This window comes from Sphaerodactylus townsendi, linkage group LG02, assembly GCF_021028975.2.
Source record: "Sphaerodactylus townsendi isolate TG3544 linkage group LG02, MPM_Stown_v2.3, whole genome shotgun sequence".
Taxonomy (NCBI): Eukaryota; Metazoa; Chordata; class Lepidosauria; order Squamata; family Sphaerodactylidae; genus Sphaerodactylus; species Sphaerodactylus townsendi.
In genome coordinates, this window is record NC_059426.1 from 126,351,305 (window position 1) to 126,369,662 (window position 18,358).

At 41.2% G+C, this 18,358-nt stretch overlaps 1 protein-coding gene across 1 annotated transcript; it reads left to right on the plus strand.

Moving 5' to 3' along the window:
• Positions 1–12,259: 12,259 nt before the first annotated feature.
• On the plus strand, positions 12,260–13,381 carry LOC125426354 (prolactin-releasing peptide receptor-like). The gene has a single exon (XM_048484613.1). The coding sequence runs from the start codon at positions 12,260–12,262 to the stop codon at positions 13,379–13,381; it is 1,122 nt and encodes a 373-aa protein (XP_048340570.1).
• Positions 13,382–18,358: the final 4,977 nt, after the last annotated feature.

The following is an 18,358-nucleotide window of genomic DNA, read 5'->3' on the forward strand; positions in this document are numbered from 1 at the left end:
GGGACTCTTTTCCTCTACCTGTCTTGTCTGCTATCTCATGTCCTCCAGCTTTTTGAATGCCCCTTTTTGTTAGCATGTGTATTAGAGAAAGTGTAGTCAACCCAGAACACAGAACTACTACAGCCATCAAGATTCTACCAATCGCTTTGTGAGTTGATTGCTGATCATGCCTTGGGAGTTGCTGATGCTAAAAGGAATGATCAAGAATGATGATTGGGATGCAGTGTATCACCCACTTGTACGGGTATGCCCCAATAATCTGCCACTGCCATAGCAATCTTGAGGATGCCACATGCCAGCAGATGCTCTAATTAGGCTCAGAGATGTTCTGGGGATGGTACTTGCTTAGATTACAATGTCCTCTTTCTAGCTTGGAAGACTCAGCAGAGTGTCTGTGTTCAGATCAAAATCCACTGAGAAGACAATGGCTTTCAGTGTTCTACGCCCAAAAGGAAATATTTTTCTTGGTATTATTGAATGTGTTATCTATTTTTGGTTAATTTTCTTGCTATAATGTGCAGCATATTTTCTTAGATGGGAATTATTCATACAATTGTTATTTATTACGTTTAGAAGGGTGCAAAGACAAACAGACAGACAGGGTGAGTGGTGAAAATTTCCAAATAAATACATCAAGGTTATGAGAAATCGACAAGATTTTAAATGTGGCTGTCTTAGACATGGGAGTTAATGTTCGGCTTCATTTTGAATTGCTGAAAAGATAGGAAAGAATCTATTGAATCCAGTGACTGACGATACAAAAGTCAAGCAAGTGGACACCTGTAGGTATCAGAATGCTTTCGTTGCAACTACTGGAGGAAAAGAAAGCTGAATAAATCACCCTAGCTGGTTCATAACACTAATTCCTTCAGTAGCGTAGCTTACACCCAGCCGTCCACCCATATTCGGCTCCAGGAAAGCAAAGTGAATTTTGATACAAAGAGCGATCATGTAGGAGAAGAGCGGACAGAAAAGTAGCCAGCTCGTTTGGATTCAGACAGAGGCGGCGGCAGAGGGAAGAGATGTTTCCTCCCTCGCTCACTTTGCTCCAGCACCACTGAGAGAGGACAGCTCCTGCGGGGGTGGGGAAGGGCGCCTTCATGCCGCCTTGATTTACAGGCGGCCAAACAGGTCAGAACACCGGAGATCTGCAGTTAAGAATCGTGTTTTTTGAGAAGCAACCGATTCGCCCAAGTGCCGAAGAAAAGGACTCGGCCGCTGTCTTGCTCTTTCTGTCCTCCTGTTCTCTTGTTAAATTTTGTCTGAAACGCATCTTGCGGAATCCTCGCCTGCATCTCAGAGACTGAAGGAAGGGACCGGGGGTTCATTCAAGGGTAACTAAGTAAGCGGTGAGTAAGACTGGGGGAGTGGGGGGGGATAAAGCGGGTTCGCTAAACTCCAGAGAGCGAACCAAAGAAAGTGCGGTGGGCTCTTTAGGGATCTCTTGCCCTCTTCCTGCATTTCTCACAACTTTAGCACCTGTTCCAGAGAAGGGGGCTCTCACAATCCGTCTTGTTATTGGTGCTTTAGAATTTCCTTAGATCTCGATCACACACCATTATGCTTTTATTCCACTGAAATCAGTTCTAGCTGGGGGGAAGGATTCGGCATGCATGTCTATTCTGATGTGTCTTGCAGCATGATAAATGCAAGGATGTTGGAACTGACCCCTCAATGTGCTTTCTGTATAATGTAAGTGTGCTGTGCAAAGCAGTGCCCAGTGAAGCTGGTTAAAATTCAGCTGAGCAGCCTAGGTCTTCAACCCTCATTTGTCATGCTGGTTAACAAGCTCTTATTGGAAAGGGGCATGACCACAGAACAGTTTTCTACAATCTGGAGACAAGGGCTGAGTGACACACGGCCACCTTTGGTCTCCCTCCATGAGCCAGAAGGAAATAGAAAAATACTGCTGTGCGCTCTAGGAGGGATCACAAGGCAACACAAACTGTATCACAGATGTCTTTGAAATGTATCAAGTGACATGCAAACAAACTAATAAAGATTAGGTTTTAACTATTGGACAGCTGAGGGAGCTATATTGGATTGTGCTTGGGGGGGGGGAGTTCCTACATTGATACACTCACACCACATTATGGAGGACTGTATGGAGTTGCCTTCTGCTGAATGGGACCATTATCCACTCAGCATGGGGCTCCAATAGCTTTTTCTAGCTTTGTTCACTGAGGATCCTTCCCATAACTGGAGATAGCAGGAGCTGAACACAAGACTTGCAAAGGGTATGTTCTTCTACAATGGCCTTTTGAGACTTTTCAGTAAACCAAAATGAGCTGTGCCAGTGCCACCCTTTCATTGATTGTCTTTCATTTTATAGGTTGGTCATGTTGATTTTAAAGAGACCTGCATATCATTTTATGGGATGAAAGGATAGGACCGCACATGGTGAAATGTTGGGATAGAGATGACTGCATTAATCTTGGGTAGGGTCTTAAAAATAAAGGCTACCTGCTTATATTTGGTGTGATGTTTACACTCACTACAGTGCCATCAAACATAAACCAGCAGTTTACTGACCTCAAGACCATTTCCAAAGTCACACACCCCCTACTCTGAAAGCACTTATTTGTAGGAATTACTGTGAACATTATGTGTAGATCTTCACTTGGCAGTCCTGTGTGTCGGTGGTTCACTTCATGCTAGGAATACAGCCATGTAACTGTCAGTAGCCTCCAGATTTAAAAACATTGGGGAGACTATAAATTACATAAATAAATGCCCACCTCTTGTAAATTTAGGGATTGAGGTCCTTATAATTTTATCAGTATTTGAAGACTTGGTATATAGAAGCCAACTGCGCAATTACTTATTTTTAGTTATTTGGAAATCCTTTATAGAAACTTATGTGTAGATCTGCCAGACTGCCACCACTTCAGGATCTTTTTGTTTCTAGCTTATGTCTATTTCCCCCCCTCCCCCCCTTTTTAATTAGTTGCTGGGTTTTACGCTTTTATTTCCTATTCTTCTTTTCTTTTGTTTCTGAAAGAAAGGAAAAACAAATTTGAAAAGTGTCATGACTGACTTTAAGTGTTAGATGGTATATTATCTATGTCATTTGTGAAGCAGACCTGCTGTGGCAGTTTCTGTGATCTCTTTTGTACATTACTGGGTGCCCAAGGCAACTGAAAGAGCAACAGTACGTGTTTCTCTCTTGAATGCTGTTGGAGGGAATGCCTCCCTGTAACCCCCCTGCCACAATAGATCATAGGAGCTGACATTCCAGAGCGTTTGTCAGGATGGAAGAAGATCACTTTATTTAAGCATTTACAGGCCATTTTACTCTCCAATGTGATCCAACATGGCTTACAATATAAAAGCACTAATGTAAATAAATAAAATGGGGGTGGGGGTGGGGTCCTAAATGCAAAGGTAGGTCTTTTTGCCAGCTGATCTTCCCCCTATGCCAGACTGTGACTCTCAGGCCATTTGGCTCATACTTAACAGGCCAATTCAGGTTTACAAAAGTTGCCTGCAAGCATGGGGCATGGCAGAGGCTCAGCTACAAGATCTCACAACAGCTGATGAAGGGTTACTCCTCCTCTCTCCCACCCACCAAACTATTAAAGGCTCCAGGGCTTGACACTTCCATTTGATTTTGCATAACGTATTAAACAGCATCTTTGTAGCTGTTTTGTAGCTTTGTGCCCTGTAAGTGAAAGTTGTTGAATGAAATAGAGAGCTTAGGAGACAAACTGAATGTACATCACATCTGGTACAGATTTTTCGAGTTTTGTGGCATACAAGTTTTAAAAGAAATTTATTGCAGTCACAAAGAAATTGGTCTAAATTCTTCTAGTCTGTGTTTATTTATTTTTTCCCAAACAGGCTGTTCTGGATTCAGTATTGGATGTAGTCTGGATGTAGTCTGGATGTAGTCTGGATGTAGTATTGGATGTAGTCTGGATGTAGGAGAGCTAACAGTGTAATAAAACTTATCACAGTAAAGAAGAAAGTAAGTGGGTTCAGGTTTTTTATTCAAAGAGAGGATAACCTTCCTTTCCATGTACACATGTGTAAGAACATGCACCATGAGCTTTCTTGTGATAGCATTTATCCCACCAATCCCTCCTTTCTTGGAACTGCTAGAGATAGAAGGTACATCCTCTTCCTATGCCTCACCCATGAAGACAGCACCATTTATGTTTAAGCAAACAGGCTGACTTAAACCACTCATACAATTGCTGTTGTCGCATAACATTTAGATAGGGCTGCAAACCTCAAATTTAGCACACAAGTGGGAACCTGCAAGGATGAGTGGTAGGTATCTCATTTCTCTCTTACCCAATATTTCCACTTTCCCCTTCCTGCACCCCCCCAGTCTTTCCCTGCTTCCTTCTGTTCTAGCCACCCCAATAGCCTATCAACATTTATCAGCCTTTTATCAACAGCATCCCCTCCCCAAGGAACCTTTACCTAGGAAAATCACAATTGGGGAAGCTTGGTTGGTTATTGTGACCAAATATGTATTGTCAGAAGGCTTTCCTTGGACCAGTTGAGGAATCATTGGGGTTCTGTGTGGTTTCTGGGCTGTATGGCCGTGTTCTAGCAGCATTCTCTCCTGACGTTTCCCCTGCATCTGTGGCTGGCATCTTCAGATCCTCTGAAGATCCTCTGAAGATGCCAGAACCACAGAATGCGATGGCGAAGCGTCAGGGAGAGCGAATGTTGCCGAACACGACCATACAGCCCCAACCGAAATTTCCACATAACTGTGTGGACCCCAGTTGTGTGATAGTTCACATGGACAATAGGAGTTGCTGGGGGCATCTCCCTTTCCCTTGTATCACCCTTCCTGCATTATTTCCCCTTTCCTATTTTCAACAACCCCTATATCCTCATCCTTTTTGCTGTCCCTTTCTCAGCCACTGGGGGAATCAGTTTGTTAAAGCTGCGGGTGCTCCTTTTAATCATTTTTGGGTTTTTAACCCTTCTCTTATTTTTTGTTTAGATTTCACATTTTTCTGCAAACATAGGGCCCTTTTCAAGGAAAGATCTGTCTTGCCTGTTCACAACTCCAGTCACCAGATGTAAGTATCCAAAATATTAGCCGACTTTGTTATAAGAATTTTAGATGGTGATAATGCATTTGCAGATTATGCAGATGGACATCTTCCTAGACTCAGCAACAGGAAAACACCTACCCTCCTCCTGTGTGCTGAGGATAAATCCATACTTTCTCTTTCCAGGTGAGGACTCTGGTATCTTTTAAAGACATTTTTAAATTACTGCTCTTCAAATGACCTAAAGATAAATTATCAGGAGTTCAACATACTGGTATTTGAAAGGAAATTTATACACTGCAGGTAGACACTTGATGGTCAAACTCTGGAACAAGTTTAGAATTTCCAATATGTGGGCTTAAATTTTCATCACTCCCTATCTTGGTCCACACACAGACAAGATGCCCTGCAAAAGGTCATGCGGGCCTACAGTCGTGCTACATCTTTTTACTGTGCAGATTACCTAAAGAATTTAACAGTCGCTCATTATTGCTGCTTTCCAACCAAAGCTAGATTAAATCTTTTCCTGCCAGAAGTACTCCAAGGTAGATAGTTGGGAGTTCTGTATCAGTCCAGACTTTGTACCTGCAGTCTTCAGGAACTTGAAACCCTGTCACACATTATTTTAACTTGTAATCACTATGCATGTGAATGGTATAGCAGGATTTCTCCATTACTGATGAGGTTAAACTTTAATTCTGTGCAGTCTTGAATGAAATTCTTATTAGAGGATAAAAAGCCTTCATATTACCTTAATGCTGGCAAAATTCTTAGCGGGGTTTCTCAGGAGTAAGAATCAGAGATTACTTGAGACAAACTATCTATAATGATCAGATGTATATATTTCATAATTGTCATGTATTTAGTTGTATGAGCTAAATTAAATGTATAATCTCTGTGTTTTTACATGAATCTACTGACCGCAATAAATTTTGTTATCATTATGTATTTGCATTGATATACATTGGGTTTTTCCTCTCTTCATGAAGAAACGTACTCTTTAATTCACCATATAAAGCTTTGCTAATGAAGAAACCATTACTTGTATTGTCGAAAGCATTACTTGCTCTCTGTTCTGAAGATCTTTTGCTCCCCCGTGTGACAAGGTATGGAATAGATTATCTGAAGGTAGAGAACTTGGCATCCTTGAAATTCTCAGCTCAATCCCGTTACCATTGACAACCCCTAACTACTTGTGGGAGTAACAATTTTTATATTCTCATAGTTAACATCCACATCACTTCACATTTAAAATCATATAGTAAAAGGACTTCATGATCCCGCTTTGGTTCTAAATGCACAGAGCATGGGAATTGAATTGTTCGACTTTAAAAAAAATTATTAAACATGATGATAACCAGTTGAACAGTATTTTAAATGACCTGAACTCAAAATATCACATAGCATCAGTGTGGGAGGTGGAGTATCAAACCATTTTCAATTTTTCAAAAGAATGGTTTGTCAAGTCATAAATTAGAAGTGTTATTGAAGTAATATTTTTCCCAAAAAAATGTTTCCTTATTTGACAGATGGCTATAACAATTAAGGAATTCCATTTCAGTTCATCAGACTGCTGGATCAATGCACTCTGTTGTACACTGATAATCTTCACAATCTTTGTGGGTTTTCCAGGCAGCTGACCTTGGTCAAATGGCGGAACTGGTTTAATCGCTCATATTGTCACTCGCTGCATTTTCAGTCATGGTTGGAGTGGATAGTGGTTGTGGTAGTTCAGACATTCAGGCAAAATATAACTGCTCTGATGGACCTGTTAGTCTTTGTTTTATTTGTTGAAAAGACCGTAATTGGCTTGTCCGTGTCAAAAGTCAGCCAAGAACAAGACTTACTAATTCAAGACTTTGTAGAAGATCAGCTTTTGGCAAAAAATAACAGTAGACCTTGTAGGAGTTAACCAACAGCTACATTTCCGGTACAGTCCTATCGTTCGGAAGTATCCGCCCGAATGGAAACAAGGCAGCTTTGCTAAGAACATAACAATATCCTGAGATTTAAAAAGGAAGTATACTAGCATGATGAAGTTGTCAATTGGGGACCTGATCCTTTACCCTGCTCCTTGTAAACAACCTGTTGGCTAGTAGTTGTTATCAATGTGGCTAAGCAATCCGCCAGTGGCTGTCTTTGGCTTTTACAAGGTGGGAGGTCACAATCTCCTCTTAATTCTATTATTTAATACAATTTATACCTTCAGGCAGAGGAAGCATTCTCTTTTGTGGAAATCATGAATTTTAACAATGGAGACCCATCTGTAGCATCTCTGCACTGAAGATTTTAGGAAAAAAGAAACTAAAAATGTACAATGACATATGCTCTTGTGAAAACAGGGAGGAATATGTCACTGCTAGCATCCAAAACTAACTCTGGCCTTGTGGAGGTTCTTGACTACATTGGCTTACCTGCATTACTGTATTGGAGTAGAATATGAACAGAGAATATCTGGTCAAGAATGTGTGACGTATCAGAACAAATGTGGTAAAGTAGATACAGTGTCCAACTAGGTTCAGGCCTCCACTCTGCATAAAAGCTTGCTGGAGGATTTGGGGCCAGTTGTGCACACTCAGCTTAACCTACCTCACAGGGTTGTTGTGAGGATAAAATGGAAGAGAGGAGAATCATATAAGCTGCTTTGAGTTTCCAATAAGGAGAAAGGCAGGGTACAAATGAAGTAAATAAATACATAATGTGAACTGTCTAGAGTACTTTGCACTATCACAGAAGATTCAAGATAGCATTATTATTTCACAGAGAGGTTGGAAAAGTTGGAAATATTTGTCAGCTGTGGCCTAGCTGGACCTTATTCCAAGTGGCTTGGTTCCTGGGCAGCAAGTCTCCTAGAGAGCCTCCTCAGAATTCTACTCAAGTATCTTCATTGAGGCTTACTCCTGGAAAGAGTTCTTAGAATGGCAGGCAAAAGTTCACAATGGGCGTAAGTACAAGTAAATTCTGTCAATGGCCCTTCATGCCTCAGCTTCAATCTGGCCCCAGCTGTTGTCTTTATAGATTTTCTTTCAAGCAGGAAACAACAATTTACAGCTGACCAACGAACAGGAAAAGAAGTCCCTATTCCTTCATTTATACGGATTTTTGTTGAAACTATATTTTCCCATTACAATAGACTTTCTAACTCTAAGTTAATGTTCCTATCTTTGCAAAAAATTCACCAGAATTGTGCAACCTAGTCTACAATTTAAACATAATCTTTTAGGAACAGACATTTCCTCTATTTCAGATAAAATGACTGCATATTTCTTGCGAATGCATCTGAATGTAAGGTATATTTTTCATATAAATGAGAAACATTAACCAGTACAGAATCAAAATAATAACCTTCATCTTTCTTAGAAGAAAAATAAGAAGAGGTGCAAAAGGTTAGATCTCTTAGAATTCAGAAACCACTTAACTGGGAGCTAAAATGATCAAAATAAAATGAGAATGAAGTCACAGAAAAAAGAAAACAGTGCATCATGGTCTCAAATGAACAATATAGGGCCCGTGTTTTAGGTGATTTGTTACCTTTAGAACTAGCCATCAGGGATCACCTTTATCAGGGATCGCCAGAATCTCATTTCAGCACTATCAGGGATCACCAGAGTCTCTTTTCAACTCTCAGTACTCTGGAGCAGGAGTCTTCAACCTTTCCAAGCTTGGAGGTTGGTGGGTACAATCACAAAATGGCTGCCATAGGAGGCAGAGCCAACCATCAAAGCAGGAGGTGACAGAACCACTCACTAAAGTACGGGGGGGGGGGGGGGGGTTTAATTTTAAAAAACACACACAAAGAGAACAAAACCAACACTGTGGCGGCAGCTGCCACTGAAACAAGGTTGTGTTAATTTGCTCAGCCTATTGGATCTTTAGTGTCCCATCAAAAGCCCTGTTTGGCAAATGCCCCAAATGTCCTCACCCAGTGTTTAAAAGCACTTGGTGGGCCCCAGAAAAGATGTTGGTGGGCTCCATGATGCCCATGGGCACCCTATTGACATCTGCTCTAGATAATGCTTTTAAGGCAGTTTCTGTATATAAATGAAAATACTAATTTTTAAAAGAGCTAGTCCAGTGGCACCGTAGACATCTACAAGATTTTTGGGGTATGAACTTTCAAGAGTCAAAGCCCCCTTAGTCATATCTGACACAAGGCACTTTGAGTCTCAAAAGCTTATGCCCAGAAAATCTTGTTGGTCTGTAAGGTTCTGCTGAACTCAAACCCTAACATTTATTGTCAGCAATTTGGTTTTCTAGAGACTTTGCTATGTGGGCATGCTCATGGCGAACCTCTCTATCTGACAGGTTTGAAGCTGTTTAAAACAATTATTCAGCTAAAACAATAGTGAAGTGGAATCCTAGAGATTCTAGAGAGAAGGAAGTGGTTGACAGGTCCCTGAAAATTGTTATGCTTTGTTATTTTTCACTCTTCTCAAATGAGTGATGTTCCTTAGTCATTCAGCTTCAGTCATGACAAAACCTGAGTGGTATAGGATGATTTACTGAGCTGTATAGGATGATGGTGAAAAGAGGAAAAGAATGCAGGGACAATGAGGCATGTGGTAAAAACTTTTAAAGGTGGTAAAATGACAGGTTGCTGATTCTAAAGGAGAACCCTCCTGCTGTTAGTAGCATTTTTTAGTTCCAAATAGTTTCTTCTCTCCAAAGACAACTGTCACACAAAAGTAATGGAACATTTGAAGTTCTGTTGTATAATTTTGCACTTTTGTACATTACCTTGCAGTGAATCACGGTGGAAACCTGTGGGATTCTTAGTCTTCCTCACTGCTGGATTCTCAGTCCTCAGTATTCCTCACTGCAAACAGAATCCAGTGTCTTCAACATTTAAAGTGTCTAGTGCTGAATTGTAATGGGAAAACTACTTTGGTAAGAATAGACATTTGATTTCTGTTCTACATTGTATCTTGTACATTGGTTTCAAGGAAGATTTTAAAATCTTGCCAGAAAATGGCCTAAAGCCATTTGCTAGAATGAATGCAGTACTCAGATGGAAATGGGACTATCTGGTGGTTCTACTTAGCCAGTAAAGAGCTATAATCAGAGTGGGTTGTTGCCTCCTGTGGTTCATGTGATTATTCCTCAGAATCATCTACATCTCTGATTGTTATGCAATATTAAAAAGTAACCAGATGTGTTATCACCTGGTGTCTGTTGTGGGGAGGGGAAGGAAAGGGGGTTGTAAGCTCTTTTGAAGCTCCTTGTAGGGCAGAAGGGGGGGATATAAATCCAAACTCTTCTTCCTCCTCTTTTCCTTCTCCTCCTAATACAGTTTAATCTTGAAGAGGAAAAGTTTCTGTTAATCTTGTTCCCTTAGAATGAAAATGTGTCCCAAGTGTTGAGTGAAAAGGTTTGATTACTAACTCAGGACAATTCCTAAGTTAACTACTGTTAGCTAGGCTTTCTGCAGGACTGTTTGACGTTGGAATAATGTTATGAAAGTAAGGAGGTGGGAGCTGCTACCTCTGTGGTGCCAAAGAGTGTTGATAAATATAGCAGGTAGACAACAATAGAAATTGAATAGACTATTTTCTTTGTAAATGTGTCTTACATGATCACTGGCTTGCAAATCAATTAGTTCCATCTGAAAAAAGTTACTTGCATCTTTTGGTCCTGCTTCAAATGGATTCTGAAACATTATTTCTTTACCATAATTACAGCAATCAATTAATGTTTGGTGGAGGATAAACTAGTTCAACAGATTTGGTTATGTTCTTTTAAAATCTGTATGTTTAACTTTTTGTGCTCTTAAATTCGGTATGGTTTTTAATCTGTGCATTTTGAAAAAATTCTGTGTCTTAATGTGGACTAGAACAGAGGTGTCCAGCTCTGGCCTTTTAGATGTTCATGGACTACGATTCCCATCAGCCCCTAACAGCATCCCATATTATATGGCAATTGTAGTCCATGAACATCTGGAGGGCCAGAGTTGGACACCCTGGGCCCTGCACTAGATCATGGGAGATCTAGGGTTCAAATCCCTACTTAGCCATGGCGTTCATTAGGAAATCTTTGGACGGTCATTCTTTCTCAACCTGACCTGCTTTATGGCAGAAAAGATAATGTGGAAGAAAGGAGAATCATATAAATCACCCTGAGACCTTTGGAGGAAAGATTAAAAACAGGAGGAACTGATAAAATTGTCATTTAAGGACAAACAGAAACTGGGAAAGTTGACCTATATTTTTAGCTTCCTGAATCTTTTCTATGGATGTCTATATCACTGGTAAGCACAGAACATCATCAAACTAAAATGGTGCTGAATAAATGTGAGCCTGTTTTACTTGCTGTCAATTATGTAAAGGCCCAGATCTGTGAAATACCCATTGCAGACTCCCTGGCAAACAGAGACATCTTCTGAATGGCTAAAGTGAGATTAAAGTTATGAAAATTGACTGGGCAAGATATAAGATATAATGTTGAAAGTGGTTGAAGAATGAAGGGAAGACCATTATCATTGTCAAAGCACCATCAATGCTGAGAACCAGGATTAATGCGTTATTGGGAGGCTAAAATGACATGCAAGAAAATGTGAAAGGATTTTCCATTTGCATTCATGGAAGTAACTCTGCAGTTTCTTATTTATATTTAAAAATGTAGAATAACAGCTCTGTGCCCAGCATTGCTCAAGCATAAAATAGAAAACAAGTCTGCATGTGAACCCTGTTAGCAGCAGTCTAGGATTAGACAAAGGAAAAGGTGGACAGCAGGATGCGAACAAAATGAGAGCCAGAAGTTAAGAATATATTTATAGTTGTAAATACTTCTCAATCTTAAGGGAGAAAAGTTTATGGGGAAATGATGGGGGCGGGGAGGGGCAGGGATGGGACTGACATGACATTACACAACCCAACACAGTTTAGAAAAGAATGCCAAATAATAAAGGGAAATAGAAAAGGCACATTATAAAAAGAGGGAGAGTGTGCAGATATTAGAAAATAGAGGATGAAGTTTGTAAGTGTTGCAAAAGCAAGAACAAGAGGTTTAGGTCTGTGTAACACGAGGCTCACAGTTGATATCCCTTTATTGCCCTCTGTCTAATATCTAATGGTTTATTGATGTGGGCCTATTTTGTTGGACCAGAACAAAACACTTTCATCCAATCTTCATTGTTTTGTTGCAGCAAGTCAGGGTTTTTTCTGCCTAACCAACCTGCCTTTCGCTTTTCTTTTTTTAACCCCCCCCCCTCCAAGATTACATAAACATCACCACAGCTGAACCCCAGCATGGATGCACCCTATCAGCTTCCGAATGACTCCTGCTTGAATAGCTCCACTCCTGTTTTCAAGGGCCTGGACCTCCTCTTTGAACTGAAGCCCCTCTTCATCCCCCTCTACACGATCCTGGTGACAGTTGCCTGCACAGGGAATTTCCTCCTCATCCTTCTCATCGCTCTCACCAAAAAGTTGCACTGCACCACTAACTTCCTTATTGGGAACTTAGCAGCAGCTGATCTGATTATGTGCATTTTCTGTGCTCCACTTACCGCTTCTTATGCGTTTGAGGTTCATGGATGGCTCTTTGGGATGTTCATGTGCTACTTTGTCACCCTCATGCAAGTGACCACAGTGTTTGTTTCTGTCCTGTCCCTCACAGCTATTGCTGTGGATCGTTATATTGTTGTTGTGTATCCCATTCGCAAAAGGATTCGATGCAAGTCCTGTGTCTACATTGTGGCCTTCATTTGGTTGCTCTCCATTGGGGCCTCCATACCCACATCTATGCACACCCATTATGTGGATCTCAACAGTGCTGGCCATGACATGATTATCTGTGAAGAATTTTGGAAGCACCAGGAGACAGACAGATTGGTGTATTCTTGCCTGATCCTTCTCTTGTCATACATACTCCCACTTTCTGCTGTTTCTATCTCTTACTGTGCCATTTCACACCACCTCTGGAACAGGAACATCCCAGGAGCTGCCTATCATAACAAAGAGAAATTGACTCAAAAAAAGCAGAAAACTTTTCGGATCCTGGTCATCTCAGTCCTGTGTTTTGCTGTTTGCTGGCTCCCGCTTCAGATGGTTAACCTGATCAGAGATATTGACAAAGATTTTGCAATCCTAGACAAGAGGTATGTGAATGTCATTCAAATATCTTGCCATGCGATTGCAATGAGCTCTGCCTGCTTCAATCCATTCATCTATGCCTCCCTGCATGACAAATTCCGACTCCACATTAGTAACTACTTTTATCATAAGAAGAGGTCAAGCATCATGTCTCGCAAGACTTCTCATTTAAATACTTGTTCAACTTTGGGAGATATCCCTGTGGGGGTAACAGAGAAAACTGTTCAACAAGGGAACTTTCCTTTTAAGGTAATTGTAGAAACTGTGCAAATATGAATGGAGCTGATCTCCTGTTGCAGAAGACATGCTGGACATCTTCTTGTAGAGTTTATTTCATGTATGATATAATATCTGCCATGCAACTATATAGGCACAATATGGGATTCATTAAAAAAAACAAAACACATACATGAAATCCCAGATCGGTAAAAGTGGCATTACAAAATGAAACACAGTGAATGAATCAGAAAAAAAAATGCAGGTGGGATTTCTGGTCGACAAAACAACCAATATGAGAAATGCAGCTGTTATAAGCCCGGAAAATCCACCACAACCAGCAAAAGACATACTTATACCCTTAAAAGCTAACCTTCAGCTCTGTTCTCCTTCCTTTCATCCCTGCCTTCTTTTCTCTATCTGAATTGGAAATCCATGGTTATCCGATTCCATCCTAGCACAACCTGTGACTCATCTAGCAGAAGGCAGCCCAACAGTGACTATCAGGAGGCCGGTCTTTTTTGACATCTCATGTCAATGTAAACAACAGTTCAGGTTGAGACCTAGGCAGGAAATCTGAGATAACTAAGGTCAAGCTGCTCTGGCTTCAAAGAACTAGATAAAGGAGATGGGAGGACATATGGGTGCCAGTCAGACCTAGGCCTGGCTGTTTCAAGGTCACAAGAACTTGTGAGGATTCATTCCATCACCCAAACCCATGGGTGATAGAAGGCGCTTGGTTAGTTTGGATCGAAGACAGCTACAGAATGTCAGGCCTGTTAGCATCTTATGTTATCAGTTAAGGTACCTAGTTAGCAACATCCCTGATTGGTCAACTTAGATAATTTTTATACATTTGAGTGGTCAACTAGAATTATGCCAGCGTGGGTTATTGAGCATAAAGGAAATACCTTTTATTCTATTTTATCCCTTTGTCTGAATTACATCCAATGTTGGGACATGTTTTGAATCTGGGTGAGCTGTGCTGGCTGGAGCCCTTGTCTTGGACTTTGAAAGCCTGTTGGATCCAGTCTTCCTGGGTAACATCTGGATCTTGAACCAATGCTTGTAAATATGCTTAGCTTGGGTTTTTTGCTTTATTATCTTATCCTCAATGTTTACTGCTCTTGTTCCTGCACATTCTTTTAATAACAGGTCAGTCGCGGGGGAATCAATACATTGATATCAAGCAGGGTCTCTTTCTAGCTCCACCCCACCTCCCCCACTCTGATCCTGCCCCCCTGGGTAATTGAGAGGGCATTTTTAAAACTTTCTTTCAGACAAGCTTTTATTTTAAAACAAGTCTCTCTTGCAACAGAAGCAGCAGCAGCAAGAGCGTGAATGAGTGGGAGTGTGTGTGTCTGTGTGAAGGGGAAAGGAAGAGAAGAGAATATCAGTGAGATCTGTGCCTTTAAGGCTGTTGATGGGTGGAGTTAAGAGAAGCAGCAAAAAGAGAGTGTTGAGACTTCAGAAAGCAGCTGGCACTGGGCTGCTTCTTTGTGTGTAAACAGAGAAACATGAGGAGAGTCCTCTGCAAGCCTATTGCACAGAGAAGAGTCCTGAGTTAAGCATAAACAGTGGCCAACAATAACTTAAAGCAGGGGTGTCAAATGTATTTGTTACAGGGGTCAGATGTGTTATAAATGTGACTTGATTGGGCTGGGCCCTGGAGATATGTGGGCTGCCTTGGCCTGTAAACCCCCAGTAGGCTTGCCAGCCCAGATTAACTACGGGGGGGGGGACCTTGTCTGTCAAGTCTGCATTAGGCTTACTAGCCCAGAATGACACTGGGGGAGGAGGTCGGCACTGGGGGGGGGAGTGGCTGCCTCAGCTGGCTCACCAGTGCATAAGGGCACTGGGGGAGGTGGTAAATTCTGGGGGAGTGGCTGCTGCAGCAACCTCACCAGCCCAGATTGGCACTAGAGAAGATTGTTGGCACTGGGGTGGTAGCTGCCTTAGCTGGCAAGCCCACAGCAGGTTTGCCAGTCCAAATTGGCAGGGACATTTCCCGAAATGGTAGTCTGTCCCTTTTAGAGTGGGGAATTAGTGAGAGCAGAGATTTCCAGGGCAGGGACATTGTGTTAGCTTTAATCTCTTTAAGAAGGGAGCGGCAGATACTGGGTGACGGTAAGTCCAGACAAGATTTACTGTCCTTGTGGGTACACTAGCCAATGTAGAGAATGAGCTCCCCATTTTGGCAAAGCACTGCTAGGTACCCCAAGGGTTGGTAGGATGGGTAGGGACACTTCTGTTTTAAATCAGAGCTCCCCATCCATCCATCCATCGTGGGTTGGTCTGATAATGGGGTAGTGGTGATGGTCCACTGGGACACACTTGAGAGCAGAATGTGGTGGGTGCTTGGATTGGTGAGCTCCCAGATCACGATGGGGGGGGCAGTTTGCCTCAGCTGGCTCATGGGCCTGATAAGTCCTCTCATGGGGTCATATTCAGCTCCTGGACTGCATGTTTGACACCCCTGTCTTAGAGCAACGAGATCCTCCAAAAAGGAGGAGACAGGGAGGAGAAAAAGGAAAGGAGGGAAGGGAAAGGAAAGGAAGGAATGGTGAGCAGGAGGCCAGCTGGTCTACTAAACTGTTGCTGCCTTAACCAAATGCATGGTGGGAACATCTCCATCTTGCAGGTGTTGTAGAACTGAGCTAAATCTAGAGGCTGACAACTCTTAACGGTGGAACCTTTCTTATGAAGATCCTCCCACCACCATGATTTTAGGTGTTTCATGGCAATAACTAATAACCCAATAACAATAACCCAAATAACTAATTACATTTAAATACATTTACACTTTATCAAAACTTTAGTATTGAATACATGGGGCACAGGAAAAATAATAATCCCATGCTATAAACAGTCATGCTTAACATTTTATTATTCCCTTTTTATTATAACCCTGCAGAACTCACAAAGCAAACAAATGCAATTGCAACGCATTTACAGTGATTAGCCTTAATCCTGCAGTTGATTAATCTATTGATTAGAGAGATTAAAACTGTCAGCCCTGATCTAAACAAATATACAGCATGATCTAGTCAAAGGTCTATTTCTTAATGTTCCATTGATTCCAGCAGCAGGTTTTAGCAGCATTCCCATTTAGTTAGATTTGATAGAAGAACTGAAATTACCTCGTTCTTAGCAGAGCAAAAACGCAACAGAGTTTAAAAGGGAATGATCCTTTACTAGGATTCTAGTCATAAAAATTAAGCTACGAAATATATACAACAAAAAAGGAAGACAAAAAATAATCATGTGCAAAAATGCACAAGCAAGCAAACAAGCTTGCATAGTAACAAATAGCCAAACAGCATAAAAGCACGTTATAAGAAGAAAAGAGCGGCAGAAGAATAAGGTAAAGGGGTAAAAAGGGGGAGGAGTAAGAAGCATACAAAACTACACCATTATATGTAAAAAGGAAGGAAACCCCCAATTACCTATTAGCAGCTCACCCGCCTTGCATTAACAGAAACAACCAAGCAAATGCAGCTATCTTACTCCTGCAAAGACTTACTGAAAGAATCACTAGGAATGCCAAGTATTCTAACAATATTTCTGTGATTTTCCTGTGTGTAATGTAGTATATCTATATATCTTATTTTATATGAACATAGCTAGCTTGCTTTCCCCTCTGGCTTAATATGAGGTGAGGGTTTTGCTGGCTATATCCATCTCTGCTTTTCTAAACTGGACCTGTGTTGAAGTAATGTCTTTTTGGTAAACATAATTTGCAGATTAAGAGTGCAGTCAACAGGGGGGAGAAGCGAAAAAGTTGTGGAGATGATATGAGGGAACACCAATAGGTAAATTTGTCAGTGGGAGGGGTACTAATGCCAATGGCAGGGCACTCCACAGCTTCATAACTCTCCGATACTTTGCCAGCACTCCTGTCACTTTGTTAGCATTCCTCTGCCACAGGAACCCATGCTGGTGGGGGCATTCCTGGGTGTGGAACCAACTTTAGTCAGCTTCGAACATCCCCTTTGAAAGGTGTAAACTTATGCCAGCTAAAAGTGTGGCACATCCCATTGGGCTGCATAGGGAGTTTCATGGCAGGCAGGGATTTCTGCTGTTTTTCACACTTCCTGTGCTGCCTGAAACTCCTGTGAAGGTGGTACAGCTGTGCTGCAGCAGCACCGTCCCTGGCTGCTGCAAAACGGCCTCCCCCTGCCAAGGCATAGTAGCATGTACTGCTACTGCCCATATAGCAGAAAAGTCTTATCAATGCATTTCATTGTGAAGAACTTGGACTATTTGGTTGGATAAATACATAGTGAATTTCCTGTAAATTCTGGTTGCAAATGTGGAAGAGCTATCTCATGACTATGTTTTTAAAGGCTTTTGTATGTTTTAAAGATGATTATTGCAGCTCACAAACAACTGTATGAGGCCAATTAATGGCTTAAAGCAATGTCATTTAGAATGCTTGTGATTCATTTTACACTGGATGGATTCAAATTGTGTATAAATTTGACAGCTGGTGCATGCATATTTTTCAAAACATACAAAACTATACATGTTTTAATTCAATAAAGCCATTAAAAAGCCATATTGTGTAGGATTTCTGACAGAATTTTTAATGTGTAGAAACTTCCTTAGTGCAATGTATTTTTAGTATAGAACAAATGGCATCTTTCCACTCAGTCTTACCTTTTGTCACCTTCCCCAAACCAGGTTCTATTTTAGAAGCTCAGTCCAATACTGGTCCCAAAAGCTACATTTGTGGCAAAAAGGTTAATTCCACATAATCAAAACCATCCCTTTATAGCAGCCAAAGGACTGAAGATCTGTCTGTCTTTTCAAGTGATGAGCTTACAGTATTTGAAGACTAGCAACACAAAGAAGCTGACTGCACCATTTGGTCCTTGTGTACAGAGAGAAGAGGAGAACTCAAAAAGTACTCCTTACCAAAGGGAATGTTGGGAGAACTTCATTAAAGAAGTAAACTTTTGAGGATTAGTAAAAAAAAATCTGCTCTCAAACTTCTCTCTTTTTCCTGCTCCCCTGTCACTAATACCCTATCAACCA